The following is a 14,216-nucleotide window of genomic DNA, read 5'->3' on the forward strand; positions in this document are numbered from 1 at the left end:
AAAAATAAAAATGAAAAGCGTAAGCGTACGTACAGACCCCAGGATAGAGACCATTTCTATGAACGAAGCACTGGTGCCTCTCCGCAGAGGGATTCAGAGTTTTTCGTTTCTGGAAAGAACCGCGAATCACAAGACCATGAGCCCACAGTTCAGGGTCAAGTAAGTTCACATCTACAGGTGGGTTGATCAGGTCAAGGCGATACGATTCGTAGCTGTCGAAGCGTGTCGGCAGCTTTTTGCCGTCACCGATTCCGCACCTGACTGCTGTTGGAGTAAGAGGTGACGGAATCCACGCCTGTGCCGGTGGCAGCCGAGACATAAACATGGAAGAAAGCGCCTAACGCTGCCACGGCCTTTATCGGTCCTGCCTTCTTTGCCCGATCACAGCAGGAGACTTACCAGGAAGGGAGGTCTTCACACTAGCCGTCACCTCAGGACCAGCGACGGCACACCTGTAGCGCCACCTGCTGGAGCAGAAGGCTGCGGTTTCCGAGCTGGGGGAGTACCTCTTTTCGAACGGTTCGCAACTGTCCATTCACCCCCCTGAGGGCGAGAGGCTGCACCTTGAGCGACTTCGGCATACGTCTTGTCACTCAACACGTGCGAAGAGTGCTCAGCCAGATCGCGAGCCTGTCCAGGAGAAGCAGATGCATGCATTGCAACCTCTTCAACGCGCTTAGACGTATCCGCTGTAGCTTTCAGTACATCTTGGATCATCTCTTTCATTGAAGACAGTTCGACCTCCATCAGCTGCTGTTTCCGCATCAGCGAGCTTACGTCGATGCAGTCCACAGCAATCGGAGGAAGCTTTGACAGATCCATGGCGACGAACTTGGGAAGACTAGCTCTGTCACATTCGAGCAGCATTTTAGCAATCCCATCAATGTACATCTTCTTCTTATTTTGTCCACGACGAATACCAATTCTCAGTCCTTCATCGACATGATCGCATAGTAGGCATTTAGCGGCCTCGACTTCGTCATCAGTAAAGCTGTCACTCACCAGCTTAGAGATCACATCCAGAGGTAATTAGATCGAGTAGGACTTTCATTGGGCTGTGGCACATCGATGTCCTCTGATTTTGTGTCTACCAAGGCATTCTGTAAGAAACGGGGATTATTTACCTTCATTTAGTGGAATAAAAAACGTGGATTTTCATGTCTAAGTCAATTAAAAAATCCATCATGACGGGGCATGGAAGACGATGATGTAGGCCGAGGATAGCGTTCAATGATTTAGGAAGTGACGTTTTATGACGTTTTATTACGTCATACTACAGCGTGAGTAGCTACGTAGCCCACTCCCAGCTGAAGAAAAGTTGTTACACGAGTTTGCATTATAAATTGGTGAAGTGTCTTCACTTGTTATTTATTACACTATGGTAAAGCTTCATTTGGGCTAGGTATGCCAATACGTGCCAGTCAGTCATCGCTATCCCCACCTCTCACCGCTGAATGTTTTCCGACTGCGCCTGAAGCTAGTTTCCCGTCTTTCTTGGTGAATCTGAGCGAACTGTCATTCCCACAACTGTCACAGTCGCACACAAACACCCACCAGCAAGCTGGCCTAGACCTGTCAGCGGACCGTTGTCACGCTGGTGTCGGTGTCCCGGTCCCCCCCCCCCCGCTGCACAGTTGGTCGGCCGCCCGGTCACCCCCGAGGCGGTGGTCGCTGGCAGTGTGTGTCGGGCGGCGGCCGGTGGGACACGCCACCGGGACTACGGGACGGGGCGCCATGCCGCTGCGCCAGCTGCTCGTGACCGGCGCGGTGCCCGTGAGCGACGAGCTGGAGGGAGACGCGCTGCGCTGGCCGTTCGTCCACCAGCTACTCCGCTGGGACAACATTGTCAGCACCGTGTTCGGACACCTGCGGACGGCGGCTGATGATGCCACCGACAGCAGGACCGGCGGCAAGGCTGGCGGTGAGTGGTGGACAGCGCCAGCCCGCGTTCAACGATCGGCTGATTTTGTGTTCATTCCTGGTTCAGGATGAGTTGAACGTTACATATCCGGAGTTTTGATTTTCAAGACCGGAGATAAATCAGGACATTTTTGCCTCTTCCTTACATCAAGGAACAAAATCAACTGCCTCATTTAAACGAATGAGGCATTTTTTTAATGATAGGTATCGAATTTACTGCATCGGTGTGGAAGTGTATTTAAACGTTTTTTGCCCGTATACGAGATACGAGGCAAAGTTTTACTTTTTATAATTGCGAAAATTATGTGTGTGATGACCTATGTTGACCCAGATGTGACCTATAGTGACCTGACCTAGACGGAGGGATAAAAACGTGCTGTAGGTATCTCGATTGGTTATACGATTAAACGGCCACCACAGCTTTGGATAAATCCATTTGATTAAAATAGTCGCTTTAAAGCCAAATTTGATAGCTTTTATGTTTTGAAAGAACTTGTGCTTTAGTAAAACAGTAACAATAATTGACAGTGACTATGTTAAACAGTATAAAACAGTGACCATATTAAAGGTAAACCATTCAAATTGAGGCAATCGTTTCCATTGCTCAATGTGTCGCCTAAGGCATGTAACAATTTGAATCTGCAATCAACATCACCACACACACACAGACTTCTCAAGCCTCAATACAAATAGAGAAATATCTGCCTTTTTTAGCGAAGTGTGTGCCTCACGATTCACATTACGGTTCTATTTTCAGATCCCGCCGTGAAGATTTCGGAGGATGCTCCCCGACCGATGTCGCGTCCCGTCAGGAAGTTCTCCGAGCCCCCGATCCTCCGGGCTCAGAACAGCAGTACTGACACCGAGGACGGGAAGCTGGGGTCCGTCTCCGCACACCCAGCGCTGTTCTCCAGTCTGCAGCTGCGTCTTAGTTACCTCCAGCACGTGAGGCGGCTGAGCCGGAGGGAGAACAGGGCGGCGGCGAGCGCTCCTCCGCCGGCGCCGGTGCCGAGCCGGCGGGTCAGCGCCCCGTGCCGGCCCAGCGCGCTGGCAGCCCGCCTCAGGAAGATATCCGTGACCGACACGCTGCGCCAGGTCGGCAAGGACCTGCGCCGCATCGCAGACCACCTCCAGCTCAGCAAACTTGTGGTGAGTTGCACCGCAAACTGGCGCTGGCCTGCCGAAATGTTACCCTCATACATCCTGGGTCTATGTTCAGTAGTTTTGACTGCGAAATTATATCAAATATATTTTGTTCAGTTTACATTAGACTTCTGTGGCGATGTCATTTTTGTATTTCCGCACGATCCAATTGACCAAAACACCGTTTTGGTCGAAATCTGTGTTGCCGCACTGCAAAAAGTCAGCCCGCGAGCCAATCATTTTCACACAGTGTCGATGCCAATAGCGAGCTTTATGTGTCATCGGGACAACAGGCGACCTTGTTCCTCGCCCTGTCCCGTCCCCATGCTCCTTGGTGCCAACCAACGTGACAGCACGGGTCGCCCAGTAAAAACGCCACCGACAGCTCGGTCACAGGGCCACGCGGCTCTCGTGACGACGCTGTGTTCTGGTTCATGCACTTGTCCTCGGGGGTGCTGGGGAGGGGCAGCGGACGGGCGAATCGATGGATTACGATCGAAATTCCCTGTTACGTGTGTTATGCAAAGCATCAAGCTTGTCATTGTCTCATTCAAGATACAAAAATAATACTTTAACCTAATGATATGTTGACCAGACGTTTCCTACACTGTACTTAATACCTACACTGTACTTAATGAACCACTCGTCTGACACGTAATTATCTGTGACGGCAGGGCGGACGGTCCGTGTCCGGGGCGAGCCGTGACATCAGCTGGATGTATCCTGTCGTCACCATGGGCTGTGTCCTCGTCTGTGGCATCACAGCCGTGCTGGGACGCGCCTGCCGCCACTGAGGATCTTCTCGGTGGATCGAGTGGGAAGACTTGGCTGAGCGGGACTTCTTCGACGCATCGCAGTGTCGCGAATCGTGATTTTGGCTACGCTGTGTCGCTCCCAAGACCGGTACTCGTTCAGTTACAGGGTCGTGGGAAGGTATCGCTGAAATGAAGAGGCAATGTTGGTCAGCAGGTATATGATCCACGGGCCCACGGTTTTGGTGTGGGCGATTTAGTGACTCGGGTTCGATGCCCGGTACAGTTGTGAATAACTTGTGATGGTAAAGTAGAATTCCTATTTTGTCTATATTTCCATTGAAAACATTTTTTTTTGTGCTGTAACATAACTCCACGATGTCGATGTCTGGTAAGTGGTACTGGAATATCTACTACATCCTAAGCGACTACTGCATGTGCCGGGCGACAAGCTCGCACATTCTGTTCGCATTTGTAAACGGCGCGAATATACATACATGAATACTTTCACTGATAACTCGTTTTGCATGAAATCGATAGCACAGGTCTGTTGTCCGATAAATATTCCGATGCTGAATACAGCGATTGAAGCGTTCAGTTCAATGGTCACCAGCCAGAAAAGATCTAGTGACCAATGTGCGAGCGCGCCCATCCATGCATCACCGCGTCGATGCTAAATCTAAAATCATTTCTGCTACAGGTCTCAGTTAACCCGCGCCCCGCTGGGCTATTCAGCCATACGCGCCCTGCTGGGGGGGGGGGGGGCAGATTCTGCCCCCCCCTGTCTAACTTCCGAACCGATGGTCGTAGAAAGACGGGGAAAACGGCAATCGAAAGCTCTCAACAAGGCGGATCTTAAGAGCCCAAATTTTTTTGCTTAAGTAGGTCAGAGGTCAGGTCAAGGTCAGGTCAAGGGTACAAAATGCAAGTTTCTACAGTATCGGCCTTGCACCGTAGTTGCCGAAGAATGGACTGAGACTGATTGCCCAAAACGTGTTCTTAGACTACCAAGACAATATTCGTTGCACACAATGTCATTCAAAGGTCAAGGTCAGGTCAGGTCAGGTCAGGTCACCAAAAACAAAATATAGAAAAGGGCATGTGCGACACATGTTTTATGGGTCATTTTACTCATGGAATTCAATAGGCACACTCAATAAGTGATATGGACCACCTCTGGATGAATTTCAGGTCGAGGTCAGGTCAAGGTCAGGTCAAGTGAGGTCAAATTTTGAAATTGGTTGTTAAGGCCTAAAAAGGTGTCTATCCGATGCAGTTTTTCACGGCGAATCGAATGGTGCTATTTTTGTTTCTGTACGAGGTCTAGAACGTCCAAAAAAATCATTTTTCAAATTTTTTGTGTGTCGTGACGTCATAAAATTTTGAATAACTTCCACATTTTTGAACCGATTCTTCTAAAAATTGGTATGTAGGTGCACATACACCACTTCTTTGACATATATTCCGGTTTTTTCGATAAACTCAAAATTTTGGATTTTATAAATATTTTCCCAAAAAAGTCATTTTTTTGGAAAAATTTTGGCCAAAATCCAAAATTTTCAAAAAACTGAGATAGCCATTTGATAGACAAAGTAGAATCACGTATAACCTTTTTTGTTACGTCTTGATTCCTTTAAAAATGAAGATGTTAGCGGCGTTTGAAATTTTGCCGTTTTTGAGGCGAAAATGGCGAACATGACGTCACTAAAACGTCAATTTCTCAAAAAAATTTCCGACGGATTTCGCTCAAATTTTCAGGGAACGTGTCAAATTGATGTATGATAAGGTACTGAAAGTTTGACGTCGCTGGCGTAACGCGTTTAGAAGTTATTGGCGAAAAACGGGAGGGGGGGCAGATTCTGCCCCCCCCCCCAGCGGGGCGCGGGTTAATTGTCCAGCCCACTGGTGTCGTTTCATACAGACCTGGGGCCATATTCACGTCGACTTCGTAAGAGGATTTTCTTTCGAAGCATAATATGATATTCACGTCGACACTTTGTAAGTTTTTGTCGACGAAGTTCACGTGTTAAAAAAATCTTAAGAAATAGGTCATGCGTAAGAAAATTCTCACTAAAATGATCGACGTGAATACGGCCCCTGGTGGGCCCAAACCCGACCAATAATTTTGAAAGCTCAATATCAGCACAAGGACGTTGCGTGGCAAAATAATTGGGAGTCTTTCTGCGTTTTTTAGTCAACAGAGGCCACATTAAATCGGTCTTTTCCGAATATGATCACCTGATTTTTTTTTTTAGATTCATGCACATGTGATAAATGGTATACTCAGTGCCATAGTGGTTTTTGTTTCACTTTTCAAATTATGTGCACTGCTAACAAACATGCCTGCAATATGTGTAAAAAGGCTATATAACTCCTTATATAAAACACCGTAGAGGCTATGGAACTATAGGCTACATAAGTTCATGTAACAACACGGATAAGGAGTATCAACAATGTATAAGTGAGGTCAGACTGGTATTCGCGCGGCCGATAGGTAAGTATCTCGTTAACCAGCCGGACACCAGTCCGCTCCCGGTCCGGAACTAGCGCGAGCTGGACGCTGCTGTGACCGGACATGTCGCCGGGGTCACCGCACGACCCAGACCCGACCATCAGATCCAGGCCAGCGCTACTGATCCCGCTCCCATCCGGCACCGGTATCGGTCGATACACCGGCGAAGGACGCCCAACCCATCAGCGGCAGCCGCGCCGCCGAAACAGGTGCTTTTTGCCGTCATCCACTACCGGTAAGTCTTAGAATGACGGAAACGGTGTCAGTGGCAAAACAACTCGGCGGGGTTTTTGTGTCTTCGTCCAAAGCTGTTCCAGCCTTAGTTTGCCGTAGAACGACCCGCGAGAGAACACTGCTCTATGTTGACCTGCAGTCTGCAAGAAGCGTGTTCGAAATACCAATAATCGTTTATTACCTGCTGTAGCCTACCTATACATCATCATGTACATACCAAAAAAGGACGGGCACCCCCTTCCCCCTTGGCCCAAGGCCCTTTACCCTCGGAATGGACCCTCGGCCGAGGGGATTAAATATAATCAAATATCGTGCGCATTTTCGTCACTTTCCCGAACTTGTTGAGCATAAATATTTTGGTTAGGACCGTCATCGTTAAAGTGACCTTCAAAAATAAAAATAAAAATAATAATAATGATGATGAAAATAATAATAATAATAATAATAATAATAATAATAATAATAATGATAATAATAATGAATTGGCATAAAAGCGATGTCTTGTGGTTCAGAAAGATCCAAAATGAATATCTACCAAATTTCACTGAAAAAATATTCACTTATTTTCAAGATATTTTAATTTGAGTTTTACTTTTATTCGCTTTTGGGACCTCCGCTGTTCCTGCGACGTCATTTGAAAGCAATAAATTGGCATCCTAAAAGTGCGGCAGACGTTGCACGCAAAGCAGTATAAACCACGTTTTAACGATGGTTAAAAAGATTTAAAAATCATTAGATTTCCGCTGGCGTCACAAATTCTAAAGGGGCACTCAAATGCATTAGCCCCTTACAATCTGAAAACTGCAAGTTTGAAATTAAATATCTCCGAATTAAAGCAATTATCGATGTTGTCGAGCGCCCAAACTGGTAAGTGCAAGCCAGGGACCCAAATTTGGCTATCTCAACTCAAAACTATTGTTAAGGTCACTTTAATTTTTAAAGTGACCATCCCACCTTAACATTAGTTTTGAGCTGAGATAGCCAGATTGGTGGCCATGACCTGAATATACCGGTTTGGGCACTCACAACTTCGAAAAATGCTTTAATTCGAAGTTATGGAATTTCAAACTTGCAGTTTTCGGATTCTAAGGGGCTAATGCATTGGAATGGAATGCCCCCTTAGAATTTGTGACGTCTGCGGAGATCTAACTATTTTTAAATCTTTTACTAAAACGTTTGGTAGCACGCGGTGGTAGGTGCTATATGCTGCTTTGCGCGCAACAAATGCCGCACTTTCAAATAAAGTCGCTAGGAACAGCGGAGATCCCAAAAAGTAAACAAAAGTGAAAGTCTAATAGTAATATCTTGAAAACCGGTGAATATTTTTCGATGAAATTTGGCAGATATTCGTTTTCGCTCTTTCCGAACCGAGCGACATCACTTTCATGCCAATTCATTAACTTTTTTGAAGGTGGGAGGGTCCCTTTAACAACATCGCCTTTCACAGGTGAGAGTCTCGGATACTAATTATAGATATCTCACTTTTTTCTTGGGAGTGACCTACCTGGGTATAGGTATACAGGATGTCGCCTTGCCGGTAGCTATAAAAAATACAATATCAAAATAACGTGTCACGAGCACGATCACTGCATAACGTGTACCTGCTATCATAGTTTTAACCCGCGCCCCGTGGGGGGGGGGGGCGAAACGGCTCCCCCTGTCCTTTTCCGTAGATGTCTTCTAAACCACTGCAGATATCGTCACCAAACTTTCAGGACCTTCCCGGTATCGACTTTACACATTATGATCAACATTTTCCAAAGCTTATGATAGGTTGGCTGCTAATGACGCCAGAATGACGTCATGCTCTGTCATTTTCAACCTATTAAGAAAGGTTTCGCGGGAAGAAGTGTCAGGCCTGCAGCTTTAAAGATACAGAAAAAAATGTTTGAAACATAATAGCTGTGGATTTACCAGGGCTAGAAAACTACTATCTCGATTTTTTTAATATTTGGTATTCGCCCCAAAAATCCGAGTTTCAGAAAATTGGATATGTGTATTAGTCCTCACCGTTTTCCATCGGCATACCAAATTTGAGATCGATACCTACCTCTTTTTTGGCTAAGTTATGGCGAAAAAAACTCCAAAATTGATTACGTCAAACCTGATGAGCTACGAACGTGAAACTTGGCATAGCTTCAAATGAATACCTAGGCAAAGTTTGAGGAAAGTTTGGTGGTTGTAGCACTAAATTAAGATGACGTCACAGTGCGTTATAAAGTTTTGTCGTTTTCCGATATCGATCGTTCCTGATGTCGCTGAGCATGTAACTCAACTGTAAATGAACAGGAACTAGACACTAGACAGCACCTGCTGTAAGCCTAAAACATCTAAGTATACTTCCAGTTAGAGTCTGACCAACAACCGGTCCTTTATATTCGGTCTCATATCGGATATCAATCGTGAGGAAACTGAGTCTCAAATCTATAATTTGACTTCTGACGTCACTGTCATAGGCGGCGGAACGGGGAGGGCACCGGGGCACCGCGCCCCCCCCCCTTTGCTTTTGGCATTTTAACATTAGCCCTATGGGCGTTGCATGGTCCCTGGAAAGAATGGTACCAAAAAAAGTCGGCATTGCCCCCCCCCCCTTAATTGAAGGTGTTCCGCCGCTACTGGTCACTGTGACGTCACGGTCATTTCAAATGAGATCGACACCAAATTTGGACACAACCTTGGTTAGGTATTCAGGAAGGCGTGTGCAAAGTTTCGCTTCTCTATCTCTTCGCGTTGCGACGATATCGTCGCTGAAGTAAGGGGGCAACTATATGCCCCGGCCCCCCCCCCCCCCCCCCCCCCCAGCGGCCGGCGGGTGGCGCGGAGGACCAGCGGCCACCGGGTTAGCTAAAGGTTTGCTGGTTCACGTTTATAACGTATATGCAGATTGCAATGCAGATACACCGCAACTGTTCAGCGTTCAGGATGACCCACTGCAGAGATGTGGAGATCGAGCGGCGCCGCATGGCCACCTAGCGGTAGTTCTGGCAGCTTTATTTCACAGTTGTGGTCATGGGTGTCGTCCTATGCGGGTCTGGTATGGCCTGAGCTCCATCAATAATTTTGACATCGGAGCCCCAACAATAATTTCGAAATTTTAACCCCCCCCCCCGTCAGCCGAGGGGGAGAACCGGTTTTTCGCGGTCGCTTAGAACGTACTGGTGATAAAAGCTGAATTTCGAAATTTTAGACCCCCCCCCCCGTCAGCCGAGGGGGAGAACCGGTTTTTCGCGGTCGCTCAGAACGCACTGGTGATAAAAGCTGAAGAAGGCAAACATTGCCTTTGATTCCAGCCCGTTGTTGACACCAATCTAATTTTCATGTCAGGTCGGGTCACTGACCTACGACGTTATAAGTGAATCTCTATACGGTTCCAGGGCTGCCTTATCCCTATCTCCGTAACGTGTCAAGTATACGTCTAGTGACGTCACCGCATTGCGGCGTGCAGCCGTGCTGATTGGACGGCGGTTCCGAAACGCCCGACTGGTGGTTCAGAATCGACAAGCGCTTATTCGTGCGCCGACTAGGGATTCGTAATGGCATCAATGACAGAAAAGTTAGCTAGTACGGTGCTCTGATTATACTTTAAGTGTTTAGGCCGTTAAAAATACCCAAACGTCAATAAAGTTCCATGTTTGGATTTCTTGAGACATTTAATTCATTGACGGATTTGGCAGCTAGGTATTTGGGAGAGCCCTTAACCCTATTCCTGGCGGGGGGGGGGGCCTCAGGAGCCTCCCCTGAGGTTTTTTGGTTATTTCTCCCAAACGCGTTGAGCTAGGAAGCTCAAATTTTCTGACTTTTCCTATAAGGCTTCTACGCAACATGTCTGAAAATTTTGAGTTGATCTGACCTCAGGTCAGGTCACCAGAGGCGGTTTGGTGACCCTACCTCAGAAAAGTTTGCAATCACGCCAGAGCTAGAGTTTTTGACCGATCAATTTCTTCTCTTCCGGCTTTAGTTAGGGTACCAGTATGTGCAATTTGTATATCTCGGAATTTTGATATCGGTGACCTAAGGTCAGGTCAGTTTCGCGACCTCCCCATTATAAGTCAATGGGGGAAAAATCAACTCCCTGTTTTTACCACTAAAACAAGTCGGAATGGCCCCATATACCATACATGACTTCATATACGATCAACCTTCACTACCTTGAGGTCTGTTTTGCTGTTGGGCAGCTGTGAGGTCATGTGACGTCATCAAAGGTCACCAAAGGTTTTTGGCCAATAACTCCGTACAGGAACAAGATACAGACGCGTGGATGGTCTCATTGTGTTCAGCTCGTCAAGACGCATCGAATGATATACATGATGACCTCGAGGTCACGTGACCTGAGGTCAACCTTTGACCTTGACCTTTCGAGGTCAACATATATATCATTTGATGCGGATTGACGAGAGGATCACGATGATGCCCTTAGTTTGTTCCTATCTTGACTAATTCGAAAGTTATTCGAGAAAAACTCTCTCCATATCTAGCGCCGCCATTTTGACTTTTTTGACCCCTGTGACGTCATCTTTGACCTGACCTGAAAATGACCTTTGTAAAAATTGTAGACCTTGTCCATGCGTATCCGATGCCGTTTACCGCTTGTCGCTATCTTGCTTCGTTCTCGAGATCTCAGGGGGGGGCCGAATCGGCCCCCCCCCGCCAGTTTCTTGTCCCGGCGGAGCCCGCCAGGAATAGGGTTAAACTGGTCATTTTCCATAGGAATTAGGATTGCATTACAGCCGTCAGCAGGCCCTTCGTACTAGTAACTTTACGATAAACCCTGCTTGGGCCTAATGAGTATGCCTCCTTTGTAGAGCCTGGCGCGGTCCTAAAAAGTCGTAACTTCGCAACTCCCTCCGCTTGGCCCCGGTTCAAAAGGATCTTTTACTGGGAAATACAACTTACAGAATGAATGACATGAGAATTCTCATGTATGTTCAACCAATCTTGACGTGACCTAGAAACCTTACAATGTCGCGGATTTTTAGAAGCCCTACCAATAAAGTTCAGAAAATGACGGTCGTGGCGCGTCGCCCGTTCCAGCAGTGTAGCTTGCAGTAGGCCATGCATAGGTTGCATCCCGTCCGAGACATGCGAGACAGCAAATGAAAAAAAGCTTCTGAAAACAATGTAACAAGTGCCTGTTTAACGAGATCCCGCACCACACCTACGTTCAATGAACAGATAGTACCACAGCACGATACCATTCACCCTTGCCACTCCAAGCGTATAGATGCGTTTCCCTGCAGTCTGCAGTGACTCTGCAGTCTGCACACTGTGGCTGTGAAAGTGTCTACTCTTCGTTTCGCGACGACTATTGTTGCTTTGCTATTGCTCAAGTTTATCATCGTATGTGTGCGGAGCTAGGTATGGAACCAGCTCCGCGCAGACGTCCTCGACCCTGTCTCGATCCACGGTCATAGATACTAGTCTCGATCGAGGCTGTGGGACTGGGAGAGCGACCCCAGTTGGATAATTAACACGGAAGGCCGAATTCAAAAGTTTGTGGCCGTCCAGCTCGGATCGAAGGCAGCCGTTTTCGTGAGGACCTTGGAACCTCACCCGGTTCTCGCTCCACTCTGATATACTTCACTTCAATGTCGTCAGATAAGGGCGTTAACCGTCGTCTGCCAGGATTTTAAGGGCGTGTCGGCTCACTCCATCCTCCGTTGCCACCATGTTGACGCCTGGCTGCATCAGGATCGCTTTTGTGCCATATACTTATACATGGCCTCGCAAGTCGCAGCTGCGGTTATTGCTTCATAATAGTATGTTCTGTATATACCGTGGTTGTAACTATCATAGTCTTCGAATTTCTCAACCCGGCCAGCTCGAAGTTTTTTTTGGTTTTTTTATGTATGGCGCCCGCTGACATTGACATGTGGCCCGACTCTATAATAGGTTGATGGTCTGGGTGATGTACCGACTGTGTGGAGTCCTCAAAAGAATGGAGAGGACCAACCACTTATTTTGGCCGGCACAGTTGTCCAACCACATCACGTGACTGATGTCCCAGCACACCGACGTTAAGTACGGGTGCCTTGGAGATTCTCCAGTTTCGCTTGACCGGAAACGTCTGTCGTTTCAATTATCTCTCCAGGCCTGAGAGTGACAGACTTGACGGCTGAACAGCGAACAGCTCCCCACGTGGTCCACGTAGTTAGCTAAGCCCTCGACGTTGTTGGCGGCCTTCAGCCTCTTCTAAATTGTCTGATGGATTGAGTCGGTGCTCATGCCGGTATACCCGCGCGTCAGGTACGCGACAGTGGTGGTTTCAGCCGCCAAGGCGTCGCTGTTGGCTGCTCTCAGTAGAAATCTAAATAAAGTCCAGCACTTGTTCTGCGAGCTACAGTTGTCGGCGATGTCTGTTATTTTTTGTCATATTCCTGTTAACTGTAGAGTGTCCATAAGCCGACACGAAACCGAGCGCCTTTAGCTGGTGGTGTCGGGTCAGCGTCCGGTGCACCGTGACGGCGTGCTGTTCAACAGGACCCGGGATGCTGAGCTGATAATGAGCTGGTTGTTTGAAAGGTCATGCGAGCTCATGGGGCAAGTAATAAACTGTTGTTCAGTAGTTTTGGTAGTAAAAGTCAGCATCTCGCGGGGCTGATGTATTTGTCTCGCTGTGACGCATCGACTGATAAGGCAACGTGACCCTTTTGGGTCAGGTGATGATTCTGACGTGAAGTGAAGTCCGTGGAGTTTTGTATAAGGAGATAACAGATATCACGCGTTTTTGTTTAGATTTTGGAGTGAATGAGTACTGACGGATCGCCTTTCGTAAGGTATCACGCGTTTTTGTTTAGATTTTGGAGTGAATGAGTACTAAGTGATAGCCTTCGAGTAAAGTCCCGGATTCGTCGAACTGAGAATGACATCAGGCAGCTGGGCGAAGATTAAGTACTTGTGGGACTGGGTACGCTAAAAGGCGAGCGAGTCGCCGGTCGCGCTTCCAAGGAAGTTCAAGTAAAAAAGGGCGCTTCTCCATCCATGAATCTCATGGACCTCTTAACCTCCAACACCTTCGTCATTAACGTGAGAAGACGTGACTGAGTGCGATGTGGCCCATGTCCAGAGATCAAATGATTAAAGGTCACATCACAGGGCCCCGTGTCATCAATCCACTTCAAAGCTGAAGGCGTCCGGCATGCCCGAAAGGTCACGCCAGCTGACGATTCTCATCCAGTGTTGATAGACCCGCAGTGCACAAAATTGTTGCTCTTTGTACCAACAAATGCATCACTGTCACATCCAGCGGTATCCTTTCAACAGGTCTCTCCAGAAATCTACGCTGTTGAGATGGACTGTAAATGTACAGTATCGTGCTCTCCACTCTGCCTCAGAGTTGTACCAGAGAACCAGCCCGAACAACTGGAGGAGCTGATTAATGACTTGGAAGCAATGAAAGGGCGTTCCAGAAACGACGCGATAGGGGTGCAGCGCTAGAACCATTGTGTTACGGAGCTTAGACTGGTGCTTGATAATGCCCATGCCTAGTTTATCAAGATGGCTGGCGACTTCAGCGAACACTAGATCGATTACTGTTCTACCGTAACGTTTATTTCCCGTAGGAACACAAGATCGAAGATCGCCATTTTCTCGGGTGTCAGTGGGATGAGGCGGTTACCTTGACCTGACTGCCTACGTCTGGGCGCCGCCGGCCGGCC

At 47.6% G+C, this 14,216-nt stretch overlaps 1 protein-coding gene across 1 annotated transcript; it reads left to right on the forward strand.

Annotated features, from left to right (window-relative positions):
- Positions 1-477: 477 nt before the first annotated feature.
- Positions 478-4,325, forward strand: LOC122375278. The gene is made up of 3 exons (XM_043354572.1): positions 478-1,921; positions 2,678-3,069; positions 3,738-4,325. Exons 1-3 carry the CDS (start codon positions 1,405-1,407, stop codon positions 3,855-3,857), a joined length of 1,029 nt encoding a protein of 342 aa, XP_043210507.1. The 5' UTR covers positions 478-1,404; the 3' UTR covers positions 3,858-4,325.
- Positions 4,326-14,216: the final 9,891 nt, after the last annotated feature.

Source organism: Amphibalanus amphitrite, unplaced genomic scaffold (assembly GCF_019059575.1).
Source record: "Amphibalanus amphitrite isolate SeventyFive unplaced genomic scaffold, NRLGWU_Aamphi_draft 001809F_arrow, whole genome shotgun sequence".
Lineage (NCBI taxonomy): Eukaryota > Metazoa > Arthropoda > Thecostraca > Balanomorpha > Balanidae > Amphibalanus > Amphibalanus amphitrite.

Coding starts and splice junctions, on each gene's coding strand:
- LOC122375278 (XM_043354572.1), top strand. CDS start 1,405: ATGCCAATACGTGCCAGTCAGTCATCGCTATCCCCACCTCTCACCGCT. Junction 1,922..2,677: donor GACCGGCGGCAAGGCTGGCG/GTGAGTGGTGGA, acceptor TTCTATTTTCAG/ATCCCGCCGTGAAGATTTCG. Junction 3,070..3,737: donor TCCAGCTCAGCAAACTTGTG/GTGAGTTGCACC, acceptor CTGTGACGGCAG/GGCGGACGGTCCGTGTCCGG.